The sequence below is a fragment of the Ciconia boyciana genome, chromosome 3, assembly GCF_034638445.1.
Source record: "Ciconia boyciana chromosome 3, ASM3463844v1, whole genome shotgun sequence".
Lineage (NCBI taxonomy): Eukaryota > Metazoa > Chordata > Aves > Ciconiiformes > Ciconiidae > Ciconia > Ciconia boyciana.
In genome coordinates this window covers 74,562,626-74,589,324 of record NC_132936.1, presented here as the reverse complement: position 1 = coordinate 74,589,324, position 26,699 = coordinate 74,562,626, and the positions used below count along the sequence as shown (strand labels likewise).

At 38.4% G+C, this 26,699-nt stretch overlaps 1 protein-coding gene across 1 annotated transcript in view; it reads left to right on the top strand.

The window, feature by feature from the left end:
• The window catches only part of ADGB (androglobin), a 130,682-nt gene that overhangs the window by 90,743 nt on the left and 13,240 nt on the right, over positions 1-26,699 (top strand). The window contains exons 26-29 of the mRNA XM_072857952.1: positions 4,000-4,187; positions 5,680-5,864; positions 13,932-14,131; positions 15,322-15,433. Coding sequence (XP_072714053.1) covers positions 4,000-4,187; positions 5,680-5,864; positions 13,932-14,131; positions 15,322-15,433 — 685 coding nt within the window. The remainder of the gene's footprint in view (positions 1-3,999; positions 4,188-5,679; positions 5,865-13,931; positions 14,132-15,321; positions 15,434-26,699) is intronic.

The following is a 26,699-nucleotide window of genomic DNA, read 5'->3' as shown; positions in this document are numbered from 1 at the left end:
TAGCTGAATGTGACAGCTAAGGACTGCTGCTGCTGGAGGAATATGCTTAAAAAAGAAGGGTTGCCAACAAGCTCTCAAAACTAATTTGGGATCCTCAGAGATCAGATGTGGATTCCACCAGACAGGAAAATTCAGTTTGGAATCCAACAGTGGCAAGTGGCAGGATGCAAGAAGAAATCTCAGTGGTGAACACTACTTACTGCTTTTCAGGAAAGTGATGGGTTGTGGAAAGAACAATCACAACTTCAGATTTATTTCGGATCTCATCTGAGCATTTGTCCTGTTTAACAGGATAGAACTGTATAGTTCTGTCGTGTAGGGCAGGATTTCAGTTTCCCTGATTTTACTAATTCTTTCTCAGACCTCCTCCCATTTAACATATCTTTCTTGAATAAAGGTGTCCAAAATTGTACACAATATTCCCAATAAGATCTTACCAACACTTTGTGCAGTACTGTGGTTTTAATATTGGAAATGCTTGTTTTGCTATGCACTACCCCACCTGGTACATTCCATAATAATTTTTTTTTTCATGGGTACAGCACGATAGCCTCAGTGATTCTATCATTAACTAATGAAAACGGCCCTTTTTATTTTATTCCTGTCCTTCCTTATTGAAGAAGTCCCCACTTAAAGCTGACATTTACATTATTATTCTCTAAACTCATGACTTACATTTTATAATATTAAATGTGGTTGATATCAGTAAAGAGTGATTTTGGTTTAAGAGTATTGTGCGGGTATGCTGTATTTTTCTACTTGTTCTTATTACATTTCTTAATCACTGCTACCAAGTTTCTCAGTAAGTATATAACCTTATACTGCACAATTTAGCTTGTTTTCTTTGTAAATGGTTTGTTAATGTTCCAGTGGACCTGCAAAAGCTATTGAAAGCTCTATTGATGTTTTGACAAGACATTATGCAATTATTGTGAAATACAGAATACAATGGTATTATTTTAATCTGACTGTTACCTTTCTTTTTAACAGTATTTTGTAAAAAATTGTCAATGATTTAATACATCAAGCAAGAAATTATACAGTATGCCTGAATTCCTAAATGTCAATATTATTACAGAAAGAGTCATTTCTTCTTTTTTTTTTTTTTTAAATAAACCTACCAGTTAGTTGTTCTGCTTCAAAACTATGAATCAGCAATTTACAATAGAGCTAAAAACCTATCAACAGATATTGTTATTCTGCTGCAGAGACACTCCTGGAACACATTAAAGTTCATTTCAGAATGATTGACAATAAGGATAAAACCTGCACACCAGCAATAATGTCTGTCATCTTTCTGCAGACTTTACAATCTAGATAGAAACTAGCTACTTGCTTTGCAGTATTTGTATCTTTTTTGCACTAAATTTTCTTTTTCCATGGTAATTTTTTCTACTGCTGGATACAGTTGTTTTGTTGGTTTTGGTTTTTTTTAAATCTACTCTCTTTATTATTCACAAGTCTTTTGAACAGATTGTAGAAAATGATAGATAAGCATTCCTCAAGCTTCAGCTGACGAACGAAGATAAGAGGTTAAAAAATCATCACTAACAACATATTTAGTCCAGAAAATAGAAGTCTATTTGAGCAAGGACCCTAATCAGTTATTTGTCTTGACTAGTCATAGAAGGACATAAGGAAATAATCTTACTTTACCAAAAAGTTAGTTTAGCTGGTATATTAGAAAACAACCCTTTCTGATTCTAGAGATAGTGAATTGTAGCAAGATATCTAAGTAGGTAATGAAACCTCTCAAAGGTTTTTAAGAAAGAGACATAAATCTGATGGGGTTGTCTAGATCTATTTGCTTATTTCTCAGTAGTGACTGATGATCACTCTGTGTTCCTACCAGCTGCAAAATTCAGTTATTGTGTTTTCTAATTGCTTATAGTATTCAGAAAGTGCCCACTCAAACAATTTTTTAATCTTAATAGTGAACATTAAGATTGTAGAACCTTATCTTTATAAGTATGTATACAGCAGAAAGTGTTTCTCTCATGCACACCATGCTGTCAGAAAGCACTTGAATATCTGACTAAATCCTTCTCAGTTTCCAAATGTACTTATTAAGAACAGGAGTGACTTTAACTATATGCTTAAATAGATATTTAAATAGGTGAGTTCTCCTGAATCATAGCTTTGAATGGTTGCTATTACCTTGTAGTGATTAAAGTGTGTAAAGTGCCTTACAGTTACAATTGCACAAATTGGAATCATCAATCATTGCTTTTACTTTCATTCTAAATATTCAGTAGTCCTGAAGTCACAACCCTGCATTATTGGATAGTCCTGAAATCACAACCCTAGTTATTATAAGAATTTTTCAACAAAGCTTTTTTACTGGTAAATATTGATTTCTTTTAACTGAAATTTAGCAGAAGACTGCCAAGAAAGAAAACATGTAAAAGAATTTTCATCTGGACTATTTCTTGGGTGGAACATGAAATTTTAATGTTTGAAATAACAAGTTGGTAGGGCTAGTTTGGAGAATTTGAAGAAGGGACTTAATCTTGAGCTCCCCTGTTACATTGCAATTGGCCATTGCACTCATTATATCCCTTTTTCCTGCCCTGCCTTTCAAGTAATCACATTCATATTGCCTTATTTTTTCAAATACAAAATAAAATCAAATTTTGAAACCTTTTAAGTTATATTCTGTTTTCCCATATTCCTCTTCTCAGGATTAATAAAGAGCAGATAAATCTGCATCAGGCTTATTAACTGTGTTGCAGTTTTTATTAATTTTTAATTTCATTTTTCTAACACTATAAATATTTTTTCTTAAATCAACATCTTCATAAAAATAAGATTAATATCCTGACATTTAATGCTATACTTGCAATGATATTATTAAAAGTAGGGGCAATATTAGTTTAACCTCAGCTTTGAAGACAAAATGAATCTGATCTCTGAATTTCCATGCAGCAAATTGCATTCACCCATACTTTCACACTACCTATAGGGTGATTTTTAAATCTCTGGTTTATCAGTGAATGCAGTTATTTTCATGTTTACATTTTATCTTTATCTAATTTTGCTTTCATATGTGTGAGGACTGTTAGCTTTTGCTAAATGTCTTGCACATGAATTGCCAAAATATTAGTTTCCTTATCTTCAGCTGTGGTCACCTTTGGAGTTAAAAATATCTATAATCTCAAAATTGTTGCACAGTTTTCAAATACATCAACACTTTACAGTACATATCTTTCTTACATCTGGCATACAGGCCAGATGTTTCCCAGCAATAGTAGATTATAGGTTTAATGGGGTTGTCTCAGAGCTTGGAGTGAAGGTTCTTGGCTTATGCAGTCTTTAACTCTTTCTTTGTTATATTTACTACTATTACTACTATCAGCACCACCACCACCACCACACATAGTTTTGGTATGATATTAAGAGAGAAAAAATATTTTGTACCAAATGAAAAGACTTTGATTTGTACTGCTGGTTTTAAAAGAAAAAGAATGGTAATATTACAGAACCCAGAGATATACAGATGTGTTTTAACTGGGAGCTATTTGCGTAGCAGTATGACGTACAAAGCAAGAAAATACATTGAATAAATATGTTTTACTGAACTTTAGTCATATTATAAGAAGACTTTTCAGAATAGAGTGCTACACATGCTTAAATAGAAGAGTAAGAACTCGTTAATATTTGTTAAATTAGACTGTATTAAACAACTTAGAGTCATCAAATAATTTGGTTAGAAAGTGACCTCAGGAGTTTGATTGTACCTGCCCCTGAAAGTAAGGCCAACTTTGAAGTTAGACGAGATTGGATTTGACTTGCTATGTAACTTTTTGCCAAATACAAATTCCTATAATAAGAGATGCTTCAGAAGTTAGACTATAATAGAACTATAAGATTCTTGCTTATGAAGAACATCTTACTATCTCAATAAGCGTAACATGGACAAAAAGTGTGTTGTATTTAGTCATAGAGTGCATTTTGAGTAGTGTTATTTCCAAGTAAAAATGACTTGTTTTCTCCTTTCAGAAAGGATACACATTTATGGCTGAAGCACGTACTGGTGACCTTCCTGTGGCAGCTGGAAGATGGAGGCTCCGGCTCATCGGTTCTCATAGTCCACTCCCATTCCTCTCTCGTGAGGCTGTAAATAATGTTTATTCTACTAAAGAAATTAAAGAGTATTACATACCCAATGACAGGCATGTAATGTTCAGGTAAATATTGAGCGAAGAATGATTAAATTCTGCTTTTTTTATGGACCATCCCTGACAAAAAAGTATGTTCTTCACTCTTTCTTAGAAGGGGAAAGTATTAAAGCAAATATCTGAATTTTATGGACTGTCAATGTTCCATACCAAATTTAACATTTCATTTATGAAAGTGTTATTTTCTGAAACATTGCCACTGCCTAATGAAGAACAAGTATAAGTACACAGACTGTAACTTTAAAATCCTAAACAGTATACTCCATTTCTGTAGGCTCAATCTTGAAATCTTATCCATAAGTCAATTACTGAAATTCCATATTACTTTTGGGGATTAAATATGTATTAAAATTGAGATTTTGCAGGTGAGCAGGAGACATAAAGTTTGATATATTTTTTCAGCTATTCAGACAAAGTTCTAAATAAAATCCAGAAACACAACAATTTCTTTTCTGATATATCAGACCAACTTCCATCTTGCAGTGTTGGCAGAAAAATTTATATACATTTTATTGTAGCATGCAGATTCTTTAGGACAACACATTTAATAAAAACACAATTATTTAATTTTTATTAATACTTTTTAAATTTATTAAAGTTTATTAAAATCAGTTTATTCTAGCTAAGTTTGAGTTCAAAAGTGACCCTGACTAAATTAATATGCTTAAGTTTTTACACAAAGGACTACACATTGCACTAAAACAGGCCCCATGATTAGAGCTAATTAGGTGTATATATTTTGCAGGTTAATTCTACAACATTTTTCCTTGATTCCTGACAATTTGTATCAATATTTCAAATCAATGTATTATTCTTGGGATAGAGGTCTATTCATCAAGAGGAATCAGGTTCAATATAAATGAAGAAAACATGTAATGGAAATGTAACAATTGCAATCAAATTCTGTAAGCTCTGTCTTCCGTGATGAGTTTTTTTAAATTTTTTCCCCTCTGATGTCAACAATCTTTAAAAAAAATTATTTTAAAATACTCGTATATTTTTTACTCCAGATGTGCTGAATTCATGGTGGTGGTGGTGTTTGCTTGCTTGCTGAGATTAGTCTAACAATTTGAATTTATGGACAGAAAGCAAGTAATATATAAAGTTATGAGTCACAACAAAAATATTATTTAAATTTCATCCTAAGACTCTAATTCTACAATCTTTTCATTCCACAGTCTTTTAAGTTGACCAGAGTAGCAGCTGCTATCAACTGAGATATCTCTACCCTTTTGAAAGCAAATCTTTCTTTTTTTTCATTTGCTCAGTTACTTTTTAATTGAAACAGTTCCCTCATCTGGCTAACCATGTTTTTCAACAAATACTAGTACAGCAGGACTTCACTACAGGAAGCTTAGCCCATCAGATTGCAGGAAAACAATAGACTACAAACTCAATTTTAAGTGTTTGCTTCCAGGGCAGCACAACGTTTGGTACTTGCAGAAAAAGAATGATCTTGTATAGTTGGTTATATTGCTATAATTTTTTTCTTCCTCTTTAGGTATTCAGTAAAAGTCACAGCATCACATATTGCTACAGTGCAGGTACAAACCTCTAAATCAGATGTGTTCATTAAACTACAAGTCCTAGATAAAGAGGAAGAAATTCTGAGTGTCACTGGAAAAGGCCATGCAGTCATCCCTGCTTTTAATTTCTTGAGTAATGAAATGCTTTTGAATTCGCACTGTAAGTATTGTATTCTGTATTTGATAATTGTATTCACTGAGGGATATACAGTAACATTAGGTAATCACAGAAAACATTATTTTTTTCCTACTTTTTCCATGATTTCCATAATTGCTTTATGATTAAGTGAAATCAGCTACATTTTTGAGCAATGAACAGGAGTCCTTGGTCCTCAGCAATGAAGAAAGGTACCACAGAATCACAGAATCGTATAGGTTGGAAAAGACCTTTAAGATCATCGAGTCCAACCGTAAACCTAACACTACCAAGACCACCACTATACCATGTCCCTAAGCACCTCATCCAAACGTCTTTTAAATACCTCCAGGGATGGCGACTCAACCACTTCCCTGGGCAACCTCTTCCAATGCTTGACAACACTTTCAGTGAAGTAAAATTTCCTAATATCCAGTCTAAACGTCACCTGGCGCAACTTGAGGCCGTTTCCTCTCGTCCTATCACTTGTTACTTGGGAGAAGAGACTGACCCCCACCTCTCTACAACCTCCTTTCAGGTAGCTGTAGAGAGCGATAAGGTCTCCCCTCAGCCTCCTTTTCTCCAGGCTAAACAACCCCAGGTCCCTCAACCGCTCCTCATCAGACTTGTGCTCTAGACCCTTCACCAGCTTTCTTGCCCTTCTCTGGACGTGCTCCAGCACCTCAATGTCTCTCTTGTAGTGAGGGGCCCAAAAGGATTGATTGAAATAAGGTGTCCAGCCTTATTTTCTTCCTCTGCCTTTTATTCTTGTTTTGTAACTGTATTGGGTGTGGCTGAGATGGAGTTAATTTTCCCCATAGCAGCCCTTATAGTGTTGTGCTTTGTATTGGTAGCTAGAAAGGTGTTGATAACACAGCAGTGTTTTGGCTACTGCTGAGCAGTGCTCGCACAGCACTGAGGCTGTGTCTCCAACATTCCCCCCCTCACCCAGTAGGCTGGGGGTGGGCAAGATCTTGGGAGGGGATGCAGCCAGGACAGCTGACCCAAACTGACCAAAAGGATATTCCATACCGTATGATGTCTGCTCAGAAATAAAAGCTAAGAAAAAGCGGGGGACACATTTGTTACTACAACGTTTGTCTTCCGGAGCAACCACTACGCATACTGAAGTCCTACTTCCCAGGAACTGGCTGGACATCGCCTGCTGATGGGAAGTAGAGAATTGTTTTCTTTTGCTTCCGCACATGGCCTTTGCTTTTGCTTTGTTAAACTGCCTTTATCTTGACCCATAAGGTTTTTTCCATCTTATTTTCTTCCCTCCCTGTCCTGCTGAGGAGGGGAGTGATAGAGCAGCTTGGTGGGCAGCCGGCATCCAGCCAAGGTCAACCCACCACAGTAACTGATTAGAGAGTTGTGTGGATAATTGAAGTAGCTTCTCAGTTCTGAAAATTTTATGCATGTGCTTGTCCTTGAGAATTGAAATATATTTTATTTTCAAGATCTTGCCTTTATTTGTATTATTTTAAAGTTAGACAAATTTTGGCTGTTAGGAAACTGATGCCATGATCATGAGACATGGTAGATAATTCACAGATTACACTGAGCCTTATGGTTTAAATGCACCATCCTGTGGATCATTCCTTTTAGCAGAAGCACACGTTTTATTGACTTCTCATCCATTATATGAGCCCCAGAGTACAAGGCAGAAGAGTCTTGAATAAATTATATAGTATTTATCCTTAAGAAAAACTCTCCATTTTTGACTCTACCTCTGTTACAGCTTCACCATGATATTCATGGAAATAGAAGACAATGAAGGAAGAGCTACTTGCCCCAGACTTGCAAAGCTCATAAACGCTCATTATGCTATTGTCAATTCTTTATGATAGCAACTGAAATACTGAGAAAAAGTTATCCCTTATGGCAATATTTGAATTTAAACAAAATTTCTTTTGAAACAAATTTATTAGAAAGTTACAGCAAACACCTCACTCATTTTTGGCTGAACAGTTGAATCTGAGAACTTTATTTGCTCAAAATTCTTTTTCTTTTTTTTTCTTTTTAAAAAATTTTATTGCCATTCATTACATTGCAGTCTTGTCAGCTCAGCTCTTGTTAAAGGTGAGAACCAGTGTGTGTTCAAAGGTCACCTTTCGTAAGTATGCTAAAATTAATGTATTTTCTCAAAGCACTTTGAAACTAGTGATGGTACCAAACAAAAATCCAGCTGACATAAGTTAAAACTGACTCTCTGTAGTCCAGCAAACTACCACTCTGAATCTACTGTATGCCCAAGCCTGGCAGCATATAAATAAAGGGGCAGGGAGGCAAAGAAATTAAGCCAAACTCTTTTCAGTGGCACCCAGTGACAAGACAAGAGGCAACAGGCACAAACTGAATGTAGAAAATACAATTGGAAAAGGTGATTTGGAGGGGGGGGGTTGTTTGGTTTTGGTTTTGTTTCATTTTTACTCTCAGGGTGTCAAACATTGGAACAGGTTGCCCAGAGAGGTTTTGGAGTTTTCACCCTTGGAGATAATCAACACCCAACTGGACATGGCCATGAGCAACCTGCCCTAGCTGACTCTGCTTTTAGCGATGGGGTTGAACTAAATGACCTCCAGAGTTGTCTTCCAGCCTCTGCCAGGACCACTCAGCCTCCTGTGATCCTGTCATATCAGTTAGTAGTTAAGGCTTATGGGTTTTTTTTTCCTTAACGATACACAAATAATCCCGTTTCCTTGGATGCACTGTCCAACTAAACAGGTATTCATTTACAACCAGACTTAATAGAGAGAGCCTTCAGCTTGACATTGTGGTAATGCTCTGCCATTATCCCCCTCTGATGTAGCAAGATAACTCCCTGCACACTTTGGAGGGCAGAGTTAGGTTATCCGGACATCCTCTTTCGTGCTTCAGTTCCAGGCTGTCAGAAGTTAGAGTTCTGCCAAATTCGGTATTCAAGAGCTACAGTCAGACAACATCAGCTGTTTCTTGCTGGCATTTTTATTGTTTGATAACATCAGGGCTGGGCTACTAAAGAAGCTAAAACAAAACTGGACTGAAAATTTTGTCATCTGAAAGTATGCTCAGCCAATTGATTGACATTTTATTCTGAAGTGATGTTTAATTTTACTGTTCAGAAGCAATAAATACAGCTTAATGAGGTACATAATTCTTAGGCATATTTTCAACAATTGTCCCTGTAGTGTTCAGGTGATTTTTAACAAAAATGAAGTACCTTCTACCTGCTTCTGCTACACTTCTTATATGTAATAGATTTTAGATGCTGCTGCCATGCCATCGTAACTTCTTTCATAATCTTCATTTGTTTCCCTGTTTTCTATACACTTCACTTCTTAATCAAGCTATTTCCATTTTATTTGTAAGATCGTATACTATTTTGAATTTTTCATTATATCTATGAAAGTATATTCTTCATAAGTATTAAAGTTTGCTTAAATAAAGCAACTGTTTATAAGCAAACAAGTCAGCTACTGTACTCTCCGTGGACACCACTATACATCAATGTTGTAAGATATTAAAGTCTTCAGGCCTTTTATGAAGACTTTAAAACAATAAATCTTCTGTAAATCAATCAGTTTCTGCCTGTTTGAGCATATTCAGAACCTGAGGCAAAGACAAATTGTTCAAATACTGGATTATTGCTTTGCTAAAGACCAAAATAGCATCATATTTCATGTGCTCACCTCCACTATTTTGAACTGTGTAGTTTTCTAACATGATCCTTTAGAAAAATGTTTTCTCTAAATTTCCAATGCTGTGTGGGAAAAATAACTAATTTAATCATGTTTATGAGACATTTTGATTTCTGTCTCAACTGCACCTTGTTATTACCAGAAATATAAAATTAAATACTATGGAGACCATGCTCTTAAAGTGTAATTAAGCAGTTGACAATGTTGTGGTTTTAAAGGAAGTCATGGAGAAGCTGTCATGATCCTGTGACTGAGTTGCCAAGATAATCAGTAGCTATTTTTGGTTACTATTTTTGGAATGTGGGAATGGATTAGTAAACTTAATGGTAGACTTGTGGAAATAGAAGCAGGAAAGCTATAAGATAGCTCAGGTGAGGGTAAGCATCACAAACACTTGAAATAAATTGCCATGTTACCCTCGGTAAAGTGAAGAAGAAACTTTATTTCAGGAAACCGGCTTGTTGGCAAAGATCATAGTCTGAAGACTGAAATAAGTTAAAAGGCACAAGCAGGTGAAAGAGAAGAGAAATGGGTTCCAACAGATGCTGGAAGGGAGAGGATGGGGCAGAATAAATAAGAGGGACATTTTGTCTTTGCCAGACTAGCAGGGGACATAGGTGAGAAGAACTTTTCAAAATATCCTCAGAAAGCAGACACACACATTAGACTTTTATCTCTTATTCTTATGTGTGTGATACAAATAATTTCTGCTAATTTAAAATTATTTTAATCCATTGTGAATCATTCAATGAAATATCTGTTATATTAACCTGATTGAAAATAGGAAGGTTGTTATATCAGGTTCCTATTCAGCAGTGGAGCCAGTGAATTCTAACTGGAAAAAGTGATGATGAAAGGTACTTTATTTCAAAGGGAATTGAAAAGAGTTTCTAGACCTGGCAAACTGACTGTAAAAAAACTGTTGATTTTAGACCATATTTGAAGGTGAAATGAATATTCTGATGCCATTTAAGTGTGTGTGAGTGTATAGAGAGCCATCATTTGGAAGGAACGACTGTGAAGCTGTTGCTGTTTGTTATTTTTTTACTATTAGTATTATTTTTACAATACTAGAACAAGTGACCTTAACGTTGAAGTTCTTTTCCCATCTATATGCAGCCTGTATATAACGAAGAAGATATTTTGTGTAAGTGTTCCAGATCTTTCAGAGCATCCAAACTGAATGAAAAGATTATGAAATGTACTCAGTATAACCAATATGACATTATAATATTACAACCTGCTGAATGTCTGTAGGTGCGATTTATGGCATTGTAAAAGCATGTTTCTTTGCGGTTGTCAAAAGTTTTAGGGAATTATGGCCTGTACAATAACAATATAGGAACCCCCATAAATACTGATGCCAAGTTCAGCTGGGGATTTGTACGATCAACATTCAATACAAGATTCATACTGTCAGTATCTAGTTGTTTTCTAAAAATGTGTGTTTTCACAGAATAGGAATAATCAGAAAGCACTGCTATACCATCAGCACCAAACTTGTTAGTTAAGCAAGACACAAGCCTCACATTTGAGACCTATTCAGTATCATGCATGTTCTGCCTCTCATAGAATTGACCACTGTGTTGACAGAAGTATTCTTAAGTGAAATTATTGTGCAAGCATCACCAGTAAAACATTATCCCCCTTTCCCACCCACAATCTGTTAATTCATCTCCTGTCACAGCTGTTTTATAAATGTCTTTTATAGCTCAAAAAGTACATTCAATCAATTGATTTTGAATATATTTACCTCTTCTGAGATGTAGCAGATGACTTTGACCTTGAACATTCACTTGCCAATGAAGGAGTTACATATTGACATGTTGCAAGCACAACTTCTTTTGTTGATACAAACACAGCAGTTCTGTAGCACAGATGGACAAGTGAATGCTCATAATCCTTTTATTTTCCACAGTAGCAGTGTGATACAATCCAGTCTCAAAGTATCAAAATCTCATTCAAATATTTGTTTGAATCTTAAATCAAGGTACGTACAAGTTCCTTCTAGTCAGAGCTTTGCTTAGGAAAACCAAGATTGACTGTTTATGTATGCAGTAAGAAAAGAAATCTGTGTCACAGTACCACCTGGTGACCATTGCTAGAACTATTTGGTTGTGTATGAATTTTTGGGAACTTTTCCAAGTCATCTTTCCAGCAAGGGCAGAACAAGTCTTATGGAGGATTCCACCATTCTGAGATGAGTTATCTTCATGGCAGGATCATCCTCTGGGCAAATCATTATAGAATGCTTCAATACTTATGCTCTTCAGGTTTAGGAGAGAGAGAAGAGGAGAATAGTGAGGCATTCATGAAAGCTCATTATAGCCTAAAGAATACAACCTCCCTTGAAACCCACCTCCTTTGATAGGTAGAGGTAGGCTCCTTCAGAGGGCAGTGCACTGCTCCTAAAGCCCAGAAATCAGACCTCCTGGAGAGGAGCTCACCTCTCTGTTGACTACTAGGAGGAGTACATTTAGTTGGCCTCACTGCTTTAAAGCTACCTTTTTGTAAATTTGCACTGCCCCTTAATAACAGTGTTCAGGCAGGCATTGAAGATCCTTCCTGACTAGAAACTTTCATGCAAATATTGCAAATGGTACCCTAAAGGCAAGTTACCCAATTGGAAAATATGTGTATGTAGGGTTATTCTTCTATTTGGAATCCAAATTGTTTCTTTGCAGCAGGTTTTGACACAGATGTAAAAGAACATGCAAGACTGTGGTCTCTGGATAATGCTGCTTCTTCATCCAAATGCACTTCTGTTGAGTGAAAACCTCATGATTTTGGCTTCCTCTGATGAAAGACTTGGTAATCTAACCACTATGAGTTATGTCTCCTCTCACCTTCACAGAACGGGAAGCTAACTGCTACCTGGAAAGCTCAGCAGGCTCTATTCGAGTGAGAAATTATTCTACAGATACATGCTTGCTTAGGCATATCTTTTCCAAAACAACACCCACGGAGTTGCATCACTCTCAAAATGGGTTAGAAGAAACCAAGTATTGTCTTCCTTCAAGTCTCTCTCACAGGCCTTCTTACCATGGGGACAGCAACAGGGATAGCTCGGGTGCTAACGATTCTGAATATCATGCAGAAGAGCGACTCTGCTTTTGATTAGGAGTTTGAGACATCTTGCAGAAAGCATGTCTGCAAGGTCTCGTTTTCATTTCCTCTTAGGAAATGATTTTCTTAGGAAAAAGGAAGCGCTGCCCTATGCAGAGGAAAGACGCAATAGCAAGTGTTCCGTGGCATTTGACTTCCATAAGAAACAATATTTCCTGGCTCCCTTTGAGTTTCTAGTGGCACAGTTAACCTTTTATTTGGCATTTATACACTGACACACCACCCATAAAATTTGCTGAATCTGGTCTAATAGTCCTGTCAACTCTTGTGAACTTCCCTGGATGTTTTGTCAACACACATGAAACTCTGTACATTTTTATTTTGAAGTGTTGCAATGATACAGTATCATCCTTTGCTTCTACAATAAACCTTGGGAAGAGTAAAGCCTTCTGTCCTCAGTGAAGTGAAAAAGATATCTCTTTCCCAGTTGATCATCCAGCTATTGTTAGTGTAACAGAGGTGAAGCTGCTTCCCCAGAGGTGTTATGTTTGCCCTTGTTCAATTTTCTATGAGATATTTCATTTTAGAATTCTCTTTCCTTTCTCTGTAGACATTCAGGCAAGATAATATCATAGATATCAGTGGCATTAGAAATGAACACAAGTTTATGTTTTCTGGATTAATACTTCTGGTACAGCCCTTCTTTAGCACATTCCTGGTTTCACAGTTTTTCCACATTAATTCCTTCCTTAGGAGACAATGATATAACTTTATAAATAATAGATGACACATAGTTCTATAGCTCTTTTCAAGATTGGCTTTTTTTAAACTTTAGTCAGCTATGATCTTTGTGTCAGGTTGACATAAGAGACTCCTGTAATGGTAGGGGTTGCCAGGACTGTGGCCAGTGCATCTCTCCTCTCCTCCCACAGGGGCACACAATTTATTAAATTGGGTTAGCTACGCAGAGATCCCATCATACAGCATACAAGGCTATCTGTATTAGGTAACATATAGCATGGTGCTGTGGTGGTTAGCGTAGGAAAGAAGTGTGGCATTTGGGGGGGGAAAAATTAGGCACTTTATAAACAGTAACAACAGTAATATATTCAGTCTTTCAAATGTCTCATTATTTACTTTGAAGAGATTTGTATGCAGAATGAAATCGGGATAGTATTTGGAATAAGCGTAATTTTAATTGGAACCTTGTGAGCATAATACAGCATGAGAAAATTGACAATGGTAATTCTTCTTTCTTATAGTTTCTGGGGGCATCTGTTTCCCTCATACCAATAATTCATAGAATTTCTGGAAATTAACACTGACATTTTTTATCACCTTGCAGCAAGCAAAACCCAGATTATTCAAAGTAGTATAAAGAAGGAATCAGAAACTGGAGGATCCAAAAAAAAAGGTCATATTTCATCTTCAAAGGATACCAAAACTTCTTTCAAGCCAGGACTTGTACGAGAAGGTCCACCTATATTTGAAGATGAATCTTTCCTCTTGGAAAACTTCCAAAATAATGATGGAAGTCCACAACGAGTAAGAGATTCCAAATCATTGGGATTTGGAAAAAAAAGCCCAAACAATGAAGGGGTATTTATAATTCCTTTGGTACGTGTGGAGATCTGATATCCTGAGGCAAGAACAAGGAATCCAAAATTAAGATTGTTGGCAGCTTCTGAATGAGGCTATGGAGAAAGGATAATGTACATATGTGAATAACCAAATAACAAGGGGTCATTTTTGTTTTCAAATCAAGGTGATATATTCAATTTCTAAATGTTCTTCATTTGCCAAATCCGATTCAAGTATAGCATAACTTTCAGCTAAGGGCCAAAAACTACCAGTAATGAAATTAAACTTCTGATGCTTCAATGTGAGTTTTCTTTGAAATATGATGTAAGAGAAGGCTATCTTTAATAGTTTTAATAGAGAAAAACCTATTGCTAGTCAGCTGAAAGCTTTAGTAACACACACACAATAGCTGCTACTTGAGCCACGTTTCTCAGAGAGTGATGTCAAAAACATGGATTTTTCTTGACTTTACCTAGTATTATTTGTCTATCTTAGAAAAATAACATTTATTTTCTAAAACAGTTCACGTTTCTGTATCTCCAAGTGTTCCTCTACTGTGATTTTTCCTGATAATTGAGTTCAATTGCAACAAAATATTCCAACAACAACAACAAAAAGATTATTGAGAAATAAATTCCAGCATTGTTCCTTTGACTCAGAACTGGCTTTAGAATTTGGAAAACAATTTTTAAAGATAATAATTTCCTGTTGAGTGTAGACAATGTTTAAAATAACGCATGGACCCTGTCACCTCTACCTCAGAATAAGACATTACTGAGTGCCAGTATTAGGGCTCAAAGCCCTGTAGGAGGTCTTAAAATCAAAGACAAAAGTCTTTGTTTTAGCACATGGCATACATAGGAAACTTACATGGAAATCTTAAAGGAATGTAACTCCTCCTTGTATAGCCCACTTTAGTTTCTCTTCATAAACACATGAGTAATTGTTTAATTTCACAGGAATTAAAACAAAATCTGTGCAATTAACACTAATTTTTTAAGCTTCTTGTGAATACCGTAATGTGCAAGCTTGTAAATTATGTGCTTTATTTGCTGAGTTCAATAGCTGGCAGTTTTCTAACCTACAGGACTTCTGAATGCTTACTATAATTGTTATGTCTTCAGCTTGTTAACATATTGCATTTTCTTTCACAGTCTCACAAATATATCATACAAGCATTGGTGTTGTATAATAGTTGGCCACTTACTGAGAGTCAGTCTCTGTTTGTTCAGGAACTGAAAGAAATGGAGAAAAATGAAATCAAAGGTAGGTTGATCTAAGTATGTATTTAGTCAAATGCATCATGTTACTGATTTTAAAAAATGTTATATTGCTACAAGCCAAGACCATATGACATTTTTTCTTTTATTCACTGCTTGAGTGAAATAATTAAGCAACAAAGCTTTGTTCTGTGGCTCATAGAAATGAAGTTTGATTGCATGATTCCATACCTTCAGTCCACAAATGATAAAGAAATCAGAGAATACTCTGCAAAACTCACCTGAGCTTCTTAGGGCTCTGTCGTAGATGGAGTGAATGTTGTCGTACTAAGCCTAGTAATGCCTATTTTAAATTTAAACGATAAGGTGGGTTGTCTCACGTTATGGTGATCCCAGAGGCAAACTACAAAACCAGGTTGTACTAAGGTAGAGTTGTACTAACAGTCTAATCTTTCAGCAGCACAAAGTTTCATATCCTTTGGTGTTCCATTCGGTGTGATATTGTACACAGCGATTTGAGATGCCTTCTCATAGGTGGATCCATTGATCACCTGGCATCCTACCTTTATTTCCTGGTCTGTCACTCCCCGGAGTTGGTCAAAACCCTTAGGATCCCTGCTCCATTCATTTTCTAAATACATCTCAGTTCCATGCATTACTGCGTTTAAGAGGGTCAAGTCTTTATGAGGATTTTCTACGACAAGGTGACCCGCCTAGTAGATGAGGGAAAGGCTGTGGATGTTGTCTATCTAGACTTCAGTAAAGCCTTTGACACGGTTTCCCACAGCATTCTCCTGGAGAAACTGGCTGCTCATGGCTTGGACGGGTGTACTCTTCGCTGGGTAAAGAACTGGCTGGATGGCTGGGCCCAAAGAGTGGTGGTGAATGGAGTTTACTCCAGTTGGCGGCCGGTCACAAGCAGTGTTCCCCAGGGTTCTGTGTTGCGGCCAGTTCTGTTTAATATCTTTATCAATGATCTGGATGAAGGGATCGAGTGCACCCTCAGTAAGTTTGCAGAGGACACCAAGTTGTGCGGGAGTGTTGATCTGCTTGAGGGTAGGAAGGCTCTGCAGAGGGACCTGGACAGGCTGGATCGATGGGCCAAGGCCAATTGTATGAGGTTTAACAAGGCCAAGTGCAAGGTCCTGCACTTGGGTCACACCAACCCCATGCAACGCTACAGGCTTGGGGAAGAGTGGCTGGAAAGCTGCCAGGCAGAAAAGGACCTGGGGGTGTTGGTTGACAGCCGGCTGAATATGAGCCCGCAGTGTGCCCGGGTGGCCAAGAAAGCCAATGGCATCCTGGCTTGTATCAAAAATAGCGTGGCTAGCAGGAGTAGGGAAGTGATCGTGCCCCTGTTCTCAGCACTGGTGAGGCCGCACCTCGAATACTCTGTTCAGTTTTGGGCCCCCCACTACAAGAGAGATGCTGGAGCAGTGGACCAACTACAATTGAGGTGCTGGAGCACATCCAGAGAAGGGCAAGAAAGCTGGTGAAGGGTCTAGAGCACAAGTCTGATGAGGAGCGGCTGAGGGACCTGGGGTTGTTTAGCCTGGAGAAAAGGAGGCTGAGGGGAGACCTTATTGCTGTCTACAACTACCAGAAAGGAGGTTGTAGAGAGGTGGGGATCGGTCTCTTCTCCCAGGTAACAAGTGATAGGACGAGAGGAAATGGCCTCAAGTTGCGCCAGGGGAGGTTTAGACTGGATATTAGGAAATTTTACTTCACTGAAAGTGTTGTCAAGCATTGGAAGAGGCTGCCCAGGGAAGTGGTTGAGTCCCCATCCCTGGAGGTATTTAAAAGACATTTGGATGAGGTGCTTAGGGACACGGTGTAGTGGTGGTCTTGGTAGTGTTAGGTTTACGGTTGGACTTGATGATCTTAAAGGTCTTTTCCAACCTATACGATTCTGTGATTCTGTTCTGTTCTGTGATTTAGTCCCATACTTCTGGTATGTGTCACATGGGCTTGGGACCATGGCCACTCTAGGGTTCTTTGACCACAGGTTAGGAGGAGCAGCATTGTCAGGGTTTCAATTAGCAACATGAACACAGCATTTCTGTCTGCCATCCTGCAGGGTGCTGTAAGAGAAAACAGAGACTTGTTTCAGTGGGGGGAGTCCGAACAGGTTACCCCATTAAAAAGAAGGAAAAATCCATTGTGCGCTAATTCTATGTTTTGCACCACTGCTATTGGTAGCTTCCCAGGCCACGAGGTTTAGTTAAGGTCATAGGCACAGTACCTGTGGATGGTAAATTGACCATTACTGGCTGTCCTGGCTGTAATGTTGTCAGATATTGTCTTTTCCCAGTAGATGGAGCGCTAAGCTCAGTTTTTACAAAGAATGCTCTGCTTACAGGGCTTGCAGTAGGCCCGTTTCGATTATTTAATTCATGGAGTACTTTGGGAAGTCGAGTGTCCCATTGAGCCTCGGGTGGTTTGAGATTCCTTTTCAATAAGCATTAGCTCTTTCTACCATTCCATTTGGTTGAGGGTAGTATGGGGTGTGAAATACCCATTTAATTGCTTTTTGTTTTGCCCAGTCTTGCACTTCCTTACACAAAAAGTGTGAGCCATTATCACTTTGGATAACATCAGGAGTAGGTAGATTTGAGAACCAAAACGATAGCCCTTGCACTGTATTTTGCCCGTCGGCTTAGTTGCCGTAAGCAAGCCGGAGACTACTTTCACTCTGGTGAGGATGTATGGATATCCTGCAGAGGATTTAAGTGGCCCTATATAATGAATTTGCCATGTAGACCATGAAGTTTTCCCTTCGTTGATATGTACAGGTGGTGCTTTAGCAGGATGATCTGCTTGTAATTTCAATCTACACTGCAGACATTCTGTCAGAATAGTTTCACAACTTTTCCGGTTTATGGGCCAGCCCTTATTCTGTGCAGCAAAGAGCTTCCTTACCTGTGTGATCTAGGTTTTGGTGTAACTATTCGCCCACCCGGTACTCAGGATTTAAGGTGATTTCTCTAATTTTAGTTAACTCGTCTACCTTTTGATTCCACTTCGTGGCTGGTTGATTATCTTTAGCATGAGCTTTTACCCATCCCATCTTGAAAGGTGTTTTCCTGGCTATGTCTAGTAATAATTGCCAATCTTTTTTTCTCCAAACTGGGGATCTATTTACTTCTCAATTCAAGGTTTCCCATTGACAGAGCCACTGTGTGGCACCAGCCCACACAGCATATGAGTCTACATATATGATTTTTGCTCCATTCTGTGCTGCCAAAACAACTGCTCTTCTACTTGTGCACTGCCTTCACCTTCCTCTATTACTTGTTTGCCAGTGGTAATATTTAATGCAATGGCCTTATATTGCCATTTACCATTTACCCTTTTTGCTGAAGCATCTGTTAACCAAATTGTTTTCTGTTGGTGTACCCTCAGTGAGGGGCAGTGCATTCAGAATTGGTGAAGGTTTAAAAGGTTATTGTAACACTAAAGGGTCTGTGTTTATGGGCTTCTGCAATTTGGAAACCTTAGTGGGTCCTTCAGTTAATTGCATATTTTCCGCAACTCCTGTTAGGTAGGCATACCATTTTCTGATAGTGGGGTTTTGTGCAACTCCTTCTGGGGGACTAGTCCCCTTTAGGATTGCTTCTAGTAAATTAAATGGTCCTCTGGTTTCCACAGGTTGTCCCTGATGTATTTTCTCAACTTGTTTAACTGCTCAGACTAAAGATAAAAGTCCCTTTTCCCATTCAGAATGTCATTGTTCTGTTTCTTTAAATGTGGTTGAGCTAAACGATAAAGGTCTTTTTGGCCCATTGGGGACAGTTTGGAACAAGTTACAGTAAGCAGCATGTTCGGCGAAATCCCATTTGGGTATAATGGGCTCGCAGGGATGTACAGGTCACAGTGAGTGATATGCTTTTAATTCTTCAGTTAGAGTTTTGACCCCCTCTTTATGTTCTAACTTCCACTCCCAGCGTTTGCCTTTCCGTAAGAGTGAGTGTAATGGACAGGAAATGGTAGAAAATCCAGGTACACACTTCCTCCAGTACCTTAAAGTTCCCATTCGTTGTGGTAACTCCTTCCTTGATTGGGGCATTTGCAGCTCTTCAGTTTTTCTTCAGGTATCTGGAGGAATCACTGCACTGCCTGCTATCCACCAAATACCTAAAAATTTTACTTCTTTACTTGGTCCCTCACATTTTCCAGGTGGAATTTCAATTTCTGCTTTATCTAGTGCTTGCCATACTGCTGCTGCCGCTTCCCCCACCTTCTCAGGGGAAGTTCCTCCAATCAGAATATCATCTATATATTGGTACAGTTTCACATCTTGAGGGAGTGAGACTGTCTGTAAAAGTTCAGCAGATGCAGCATGAGCAATTGTTGGTGAATGTTTATACCCCTGTGGGAGTCTGTTAAAGGTCTATTGTATTGCCTCCCAAGTGAAAGCAAATTTCTCTTTGTCACCCTCCTTTAAGGGAACAATAAAGAACATATCTAGTGCTGCCATCCATGGGTGTGCAGCTGCTTGCAAAGCAGCTAAGTTTGCAATGTTTGGCACAGCAGCTGTTAGCGGGGCTGTATTAGCATTTAGGTGCCAATAATCAATTGTCAAACGCCACCTCCCGTCTTGTTTCCAAACTGGCCAGACAGGTGAGTTATATGGGGAGTTGGTTCTGGAGATAATTTATCATTTCTCCAAATCAGCTCTGACTTCAGAAATTCCATTTTGTGCTGCAGCAGAAATCAGATACTGCAGTACGTTAGTAATTTTTGAATCAGGGAGTGCAGGGGCTACGTGAAATACACACACTGTAGCCTCCCTATTTCTACTGGGGTTGGGATCGATGTTTGAGCCAAAGGACCACACACTGCCATTTGGCAGGCGCCAGGTTCATCCGTTTAAACATCAAAACCTAAAATATTTTCATGATGATCTTTAATTGCAAAGTGAGTGGCTGACATGCGCTTCTCACCCAGGAGCCATAAATTGACCTTGGCAGTTTGACACACAACACTTGCTCCGTTCACACCAGTAATCTTAACTCTTTGCCATCTGGATCGGACTCCCAGCTTCCCGACATCTTGTTGTGTTAGTAGTGCAATTTGTGCTCCCATATCTATTAAAAACTTCACCAATTGTCCTTGAGGACCAACTGGAATCAAAATATATGGGCCATCATCACTTATCCACTGAGAAGCCTCCACTTTCCGGACAAGCGGACCCAATTGCCTTCTGGGCGTTACTCGTTTTTTGACTTTGTATCCTGCAATTCCTCCCTAAGGGGGAGGAAGGGATTATCTCCCTTTCTGGGAACTGGCACCTGCAGAGTCGAAATACACTCCACCCCCCTTCACCGTTACCATGTTTCTGGAATGCTTCGATCAGACTCAAGATAACGCTAGTAGGCTGACCTTGCATCGCGGCTCTGGGAATGCCTAGGGCTAATGCTTTCTTCCATAACTCAGTTCTCTGTTCTTGAGATTCTGTTTGCAGGTTTTTAGATTTATTTCCCTTTGATTTAGTTTCTGTTCCCTGTTTTACAGGTCTCACCTTATGTTCTCCTCCCCAGGGCTTTAGGTTTTGTTTTTCAGCTGGCACATCATCCCAGCCCATTTCACGACTGTAGTTAATGCCATGCATTAATTCCACCCATTTAGGGAGTTGTTTAGGAGCATTATTGCCCTGTTTTTTATTATATTCAGTATCTCTTTTAATCTCATCCCATTTTGCAACTAGATAGGGTTTAAAAGTTGCCAGGGCTCCTCTAATCAGTGGTTTTAACATTGCAAAATCTACTGTAGCAGATAGTGGGACATCATGGGGTCTCCTTCGTGCATGGCTTGTATGGAAGCGGCTTTTGTGATGGCTGTAGAGAGCTCACTTAGGGATTTAATGGGGATTAAGGAGAGTTCACCTTGCTCCATGGTATCTATTCCTCCAGCCCAATAAGCTACTCGGCTGGTGATAGAATGGGGTATATTTGTTGGGTCAGGTCCTAAATTTAAGAAAACTCCCGGACCCCAATAGCCGTTTGCTTCATCGTCACTCAACTTTATTGGGTCACCGCACTTAGGCATACTCGCCACAAGTATTCAGTTTCACCTGGTTTTCTGCTATATCTCTCTTGCAAATTTGTCAGTTGCAACAGATCCCAGGGGATAGTTCACGTAGTATGTTGCAGATGACCACCCCAAGGTCCCACAGTTCTTTCTCTTTTAACAACAGGTCTGGCTTCATATTCAGGAGGATTTGTGGGGAACAAAGGATTGTCGTCTTCTGGCTCGCTATCATTGGGATGACCCCAAATGTCTCCATCCCAGTCTTCAGGGGATACTATTAGTTTTGTTATCTGTACGATGTCAAGGGGGTGGGGAGCCTGCATAAGCATCATCTCGACCTTTTCTCCCAACTTTTGTCCTTTTTCCTTTTCTTCCTGTAACTGTTTCTGCAGTTGTTCAATTTTTAAAGTCAGTAACAACTATGTTGCCTTTCTACCTTCTATTTCTTTCTCTAGGTCCTGCTCCTTTCTATTTCTGTTCTCCCTTTCTTGATATACAGCTTCTAAGCAGGTACCTAGCATCTTGCAGATAACTTCTTTCCCTTTTCCATCCTTTGTACGGCCCCTAGTTACCTCTAGGTGCTCTTCAACGGCTTCCCAATTATGCCAATGGTCATGAGCCCACTCTTCTGAGAAGTTGGGACTTGGGTTCACACCATGCCTCCATAAATAATTGGTGAAACTACTTGCCATCCTGCCGACTACGCCAATTTGTTGTGGATGGAGTGATGCACTCCACTCATAAGAAAGCAGCAGCAATGTTTATTGATATAAAACAGCGATTTAACCAAGTTTGATAGTAAATGTGACAGTGGTTTAACAAGATTTGATGGCAACGTACAGTTGATTATTTACTGCATAGAGGACACGGTAAGTCGGATGCGTCAGGGAGACCCTCCCATTGAGTCACAAGGTTCAGAGAGGATCCCCTTGCTTTCTAAACTCCTACTCAGAGGAGTCTAGGTGTGGCTGGATCCAATCCTAGTCCCAGACTTGGTCAACAGTTTATGTCTAAAGGATTATATGTGCACAATCTAAGATATAATGTTCGTGAAGTTTACAAAGTTTAGCAAGCTATTAGTCACTTACCAAGGATATGTTGTGGCAAGGAATCTCAGTATCGAGGAGTAAAGGATCTCTGCGGCAGGCATAACCTTGAGAGGCATCCCTACTAAAGGGGAGATGCTGTTGTGCAGCCCACTGCTGTGCAGAGAGCTCAAAAGGTTCTTGGGCTGCTCACTATTTATGGGGTAAGATGATTGACTCATAGTCATATTTGCATACCGACTACAGATGCTAGTTTCTTCCAAATTTGGCTCGAGCTGGACATTGACTAGCACTGTGGTTAGGTGGGTGCATTGCTCAAATTAGCCCTTGGCTATTGTGTTGTTATCTGTCTCCCCCAAATCCACTTTGAGCCGGATGCAGTCATCACGACCAGATGCATCCATTATGACTGCCACTGGTGGTTATCAATTGAGTAGCGTTATGGGAAATAAAGGTCAGGTTCACAGGGCTGGGGGGGAGCATACCGTCACAAGCTCAACTTTAGGTAGGGATTTGGAAAAATTATAGAAGTATGACTGCTTCTACAGTCAGAGAGTGTAAAAGTGTAATATATCATGGATGTATATCACAGATGAAGTGTAATATAAAGGCACAGTGCCTTGACAAAGTACATCCAAACATAGAAGTTTCTACTACTCTACTTCTACATAGAGAAGCATGCCTGCAGATAATTTAAGAAAATGCACTGACAAAAGGGGAAAAAAAGGCCTGTTTTGGGATATGTATTACTTCTGTACTGCTAGGAGAAGAATTTAGGCAGGAGGCAAGACTAGGAAAGGTCCCAAGGACAGGCTGTGTATTCAGGCCAGGATAGGGACAGAGAAATTACAGAAACTTTTTTTTTTTTTCCAGATTCTCTTAGCATTTCTTGTTAAGGGACAGAAAAAAACCCCAACACATATTAAAAGCAGTTAGAATACTAGTCAGTATGCTAGAAATTAGATAAAAGTCTCCTATTTGCTTCCCCTTTTACCACTGGGGCTGACATAGAATGATTTAGATCTTAATTATGTTAGAGGAAAATTTATCATCCTGGATCCAACAGCCCGAGAAAGGCAAGGCTGCTGCCACTCCACATCCCCAGGTCCAACCATTAGCGAGGCTGAAGATGTAGTCCCAGCAGGCACATGCATACAGAACACACATACACACTACGTATATACATATATACATACATACATATATACATATATACATTGCCAGCCACACAGATCACAAACAAACACTAAGAGCACTCACACAAACACAGACAGCACCAATGGCCTCATCCTGCTTCCCTCTCTGGCTGGACAGAATGGAAGTCCACTAGAGAGAATATATATATACATATATATATATATATATATGTATATATATAAGGTGGATCCTTCCAGCAGCTGGACTTAGACACCTCGTCTGCCCAGTAGCTGGCTCCTGAGGCTGCAGCCCTACTCCAGCTGCTGGTGCAGACCATCACACACAGACGCATGCATGCACACACGCAGCCGACTCTCCTGTGGTCTCGCCCCTAGATTCCTGCAGAACCTAAAATATTATTTTCACCATTCAGTAAATTTCCCGTATTATTAGTACCAAAGTTCTATAACTCAATTTTTAAAATATGAGATAAGGAGAAATTATTTGCATTATCCTTCCTCATATATATACACTTGCTAATACCCTTAAATTTTCTTAGGAAGATTTGATCTTTATTTATTAGTGGTATTTCTCACTTCTTACTCCGGTTACATATTTCTTTTTAAATGTCTAGTTGTATTTTTTTTTAATCTCTATTATCCTGGACTGAAATTAGATTCATCAGCAGTAATTGCTGACATATATTATTTTATTTCTTGTTTTTACGATGAGTGGAACATTTGAGATTTTTACAGTCTTTTTTCAGCTAGCATTACAGAACTTTACAAAGATGTACCTTGTTGATTTACTATAGTCCCTAGTCAGTTTTAGTAATATTTGAGAAGCTATGTCATGTAGCCTTACAGGCTTGTACACAGCTTTTTTAGTGGTCATTTCACCTGCTTTTAGTTTGTTGCGTTCTTCAAAAAATCATCTTTTCTTCCTAGTTGACTCCATTTATTCTCCTTGGTTTCCCTTTCATGATAGACTGCTTCTTACAATAGACATCCTACTACATTGTCTTATCCTTCTGAGTCGGCAACATAGTAACAGCTTGCACTTAACACGCCAGTCATGCTACTGGTGTGTATCCTTTCATACAGCTATCACCATGGTCTGTAAAACTGCAGGTCAGAGGAGGTCACTTAATCTCGAAGTTTCTTCACTAGTTCTCAGCTGTTATTACTGAAGCTTGTCAATGTCATGAGTATTCTCATGTTTAGTTCAAGGTAGCAGTATTCCAGTTCACAGCTTCCCTTCTCCGTGTTAACTGATGCTTTGGCTCATCTGCAGTCAACCGTACTCAAGACACAGTCAGCGATAACGAGCACTTTTCTCTTAGGATTCTTTTTAAACGTTGTGATTTCTGTGTCCTCTCAGAATTGCTGCCTGTCAAAGTAACCCAAATCCATTTCACAGTTCATATTAACTGGGTGTTTCTGTTTATACAAGGATACCAACAGATTCCCCAGGCCACCAACAGAGTTTCAAAACAACATATATCATAAAGTTTAAACTCCAACACTTACTGTATTTACTACTTAGCATTTATTTTATGTATCCCTATTAACAGCAATATTTATCTGGAGTGCTTACTATAGGTAAATATTTTGGAAAAAACAACATTTCATCTTTGACTCTTTTTCTGATTGTGAACTAGTCTCAAAGCAATTTGAAAACTGAGCTTTACCATTTAAAGCTGCCAGCACCAGCTGTCAAACACACAATTCATATAATAGCAATGTTGGTATGTAACCAAAAAGGCATCCTCTCACCATGTGATTTTTAAGAAAGCTGCAGTGAGCCAGGTGGAAAATTCCTGCAACAAATTTTCACCATTTCAGGTATCACTTTTTCATGTAAGACAACAGTGCCATCTGCAGTTAGTTTTATATTAAAGCTAATTTATCATGGCAAAAGCATATTTCAGCTTTGTATTAGCATTTACTAAAGTCTTTTAAACTAGTCTCCCTTTAAATGAAGACCCACACTATTACACTATCGATATTCACTGATATTATAAATATTTATTAGGAACATTTTTTAAGAAAGTAAGTTCTCTGGTATACAGATGCTATGATAATTTTGTATTTTGTATTTGTTGATGTTTGTTATTCTTTTCTTTCTTCACAATCCTTAATACTGCAGTTTGGCAGTACTTGTAAAAAGAACTGTGTTAGCAATAGTTATTTCATGACTAATATTTAGTCATATTTATTATATATGAAATCTCATTAAATGTTTTATTAAAGAGCACATTGCACAAACAAAACATTAAAAAGGCATTAACCAGGAAAACCCAAGTACACAGAAATGAGAAAGTTCCAGATAGTTTGTTATTTATAAAGTCTTCATTCTTTTCTCTCTTTTTTTTTCTTTTTTTCCTTCCATTGGGAACTGTTAATGGGGCAAGACTTCAATGGAAAAACAGTAAAAAAAAAGTAAGTTCTGGATCATAATTCTTGTGTAAAAGGGGAAAAATTAGCAGGCAATCTTGCAACTGCTAATACCATTTTAAGTTGCTTGACTGTGCGAACAAAATTATTTTAAGATTTGTTTTGTATATATGATTTTCAGCTATTGCCTTTTTGGATTCTTTAGTTTTACTTCTCTTGTAGTAAGATCAGAAGTTTTATTGTGCAACTGTCAGAACCCAGAGTTGAATCATCAGTGTGCACTGAATGCTGACTGCAGCATGTATTTTATATACTATCTTTTATATTTATATGTGTTAACTCAAGAGTATTAGCTGTTGATGAGAGAAGGCTGTCTATCCAACTGGGAGAGCAGGGGGAGATAGGGCACCCAACCCAGGTAGTAGAGGTAGGTTTGAAAAAGGAGAGGCAATATCCTTTGAAATGTTCCTTTTTTTCTCCAGAGCTGGGAAGTTTCTCCCGCAGGTTTTCTCTTCCCACAGGAGAACTTGCTGGCTTTTGCCAAGGGCAGGATTTCATGAGATGTTTAACAGGATGTTCAGTTCTCCCTCTCTTTATCCGTTTCCCACCTTGCCTATCTGTAGTGATTAATCACTTGCCTGGTGTTCAGTGAAAGAATAGGTCACTGAGGATACATGATGGTGCTAGATTTTAAAGACCTGCA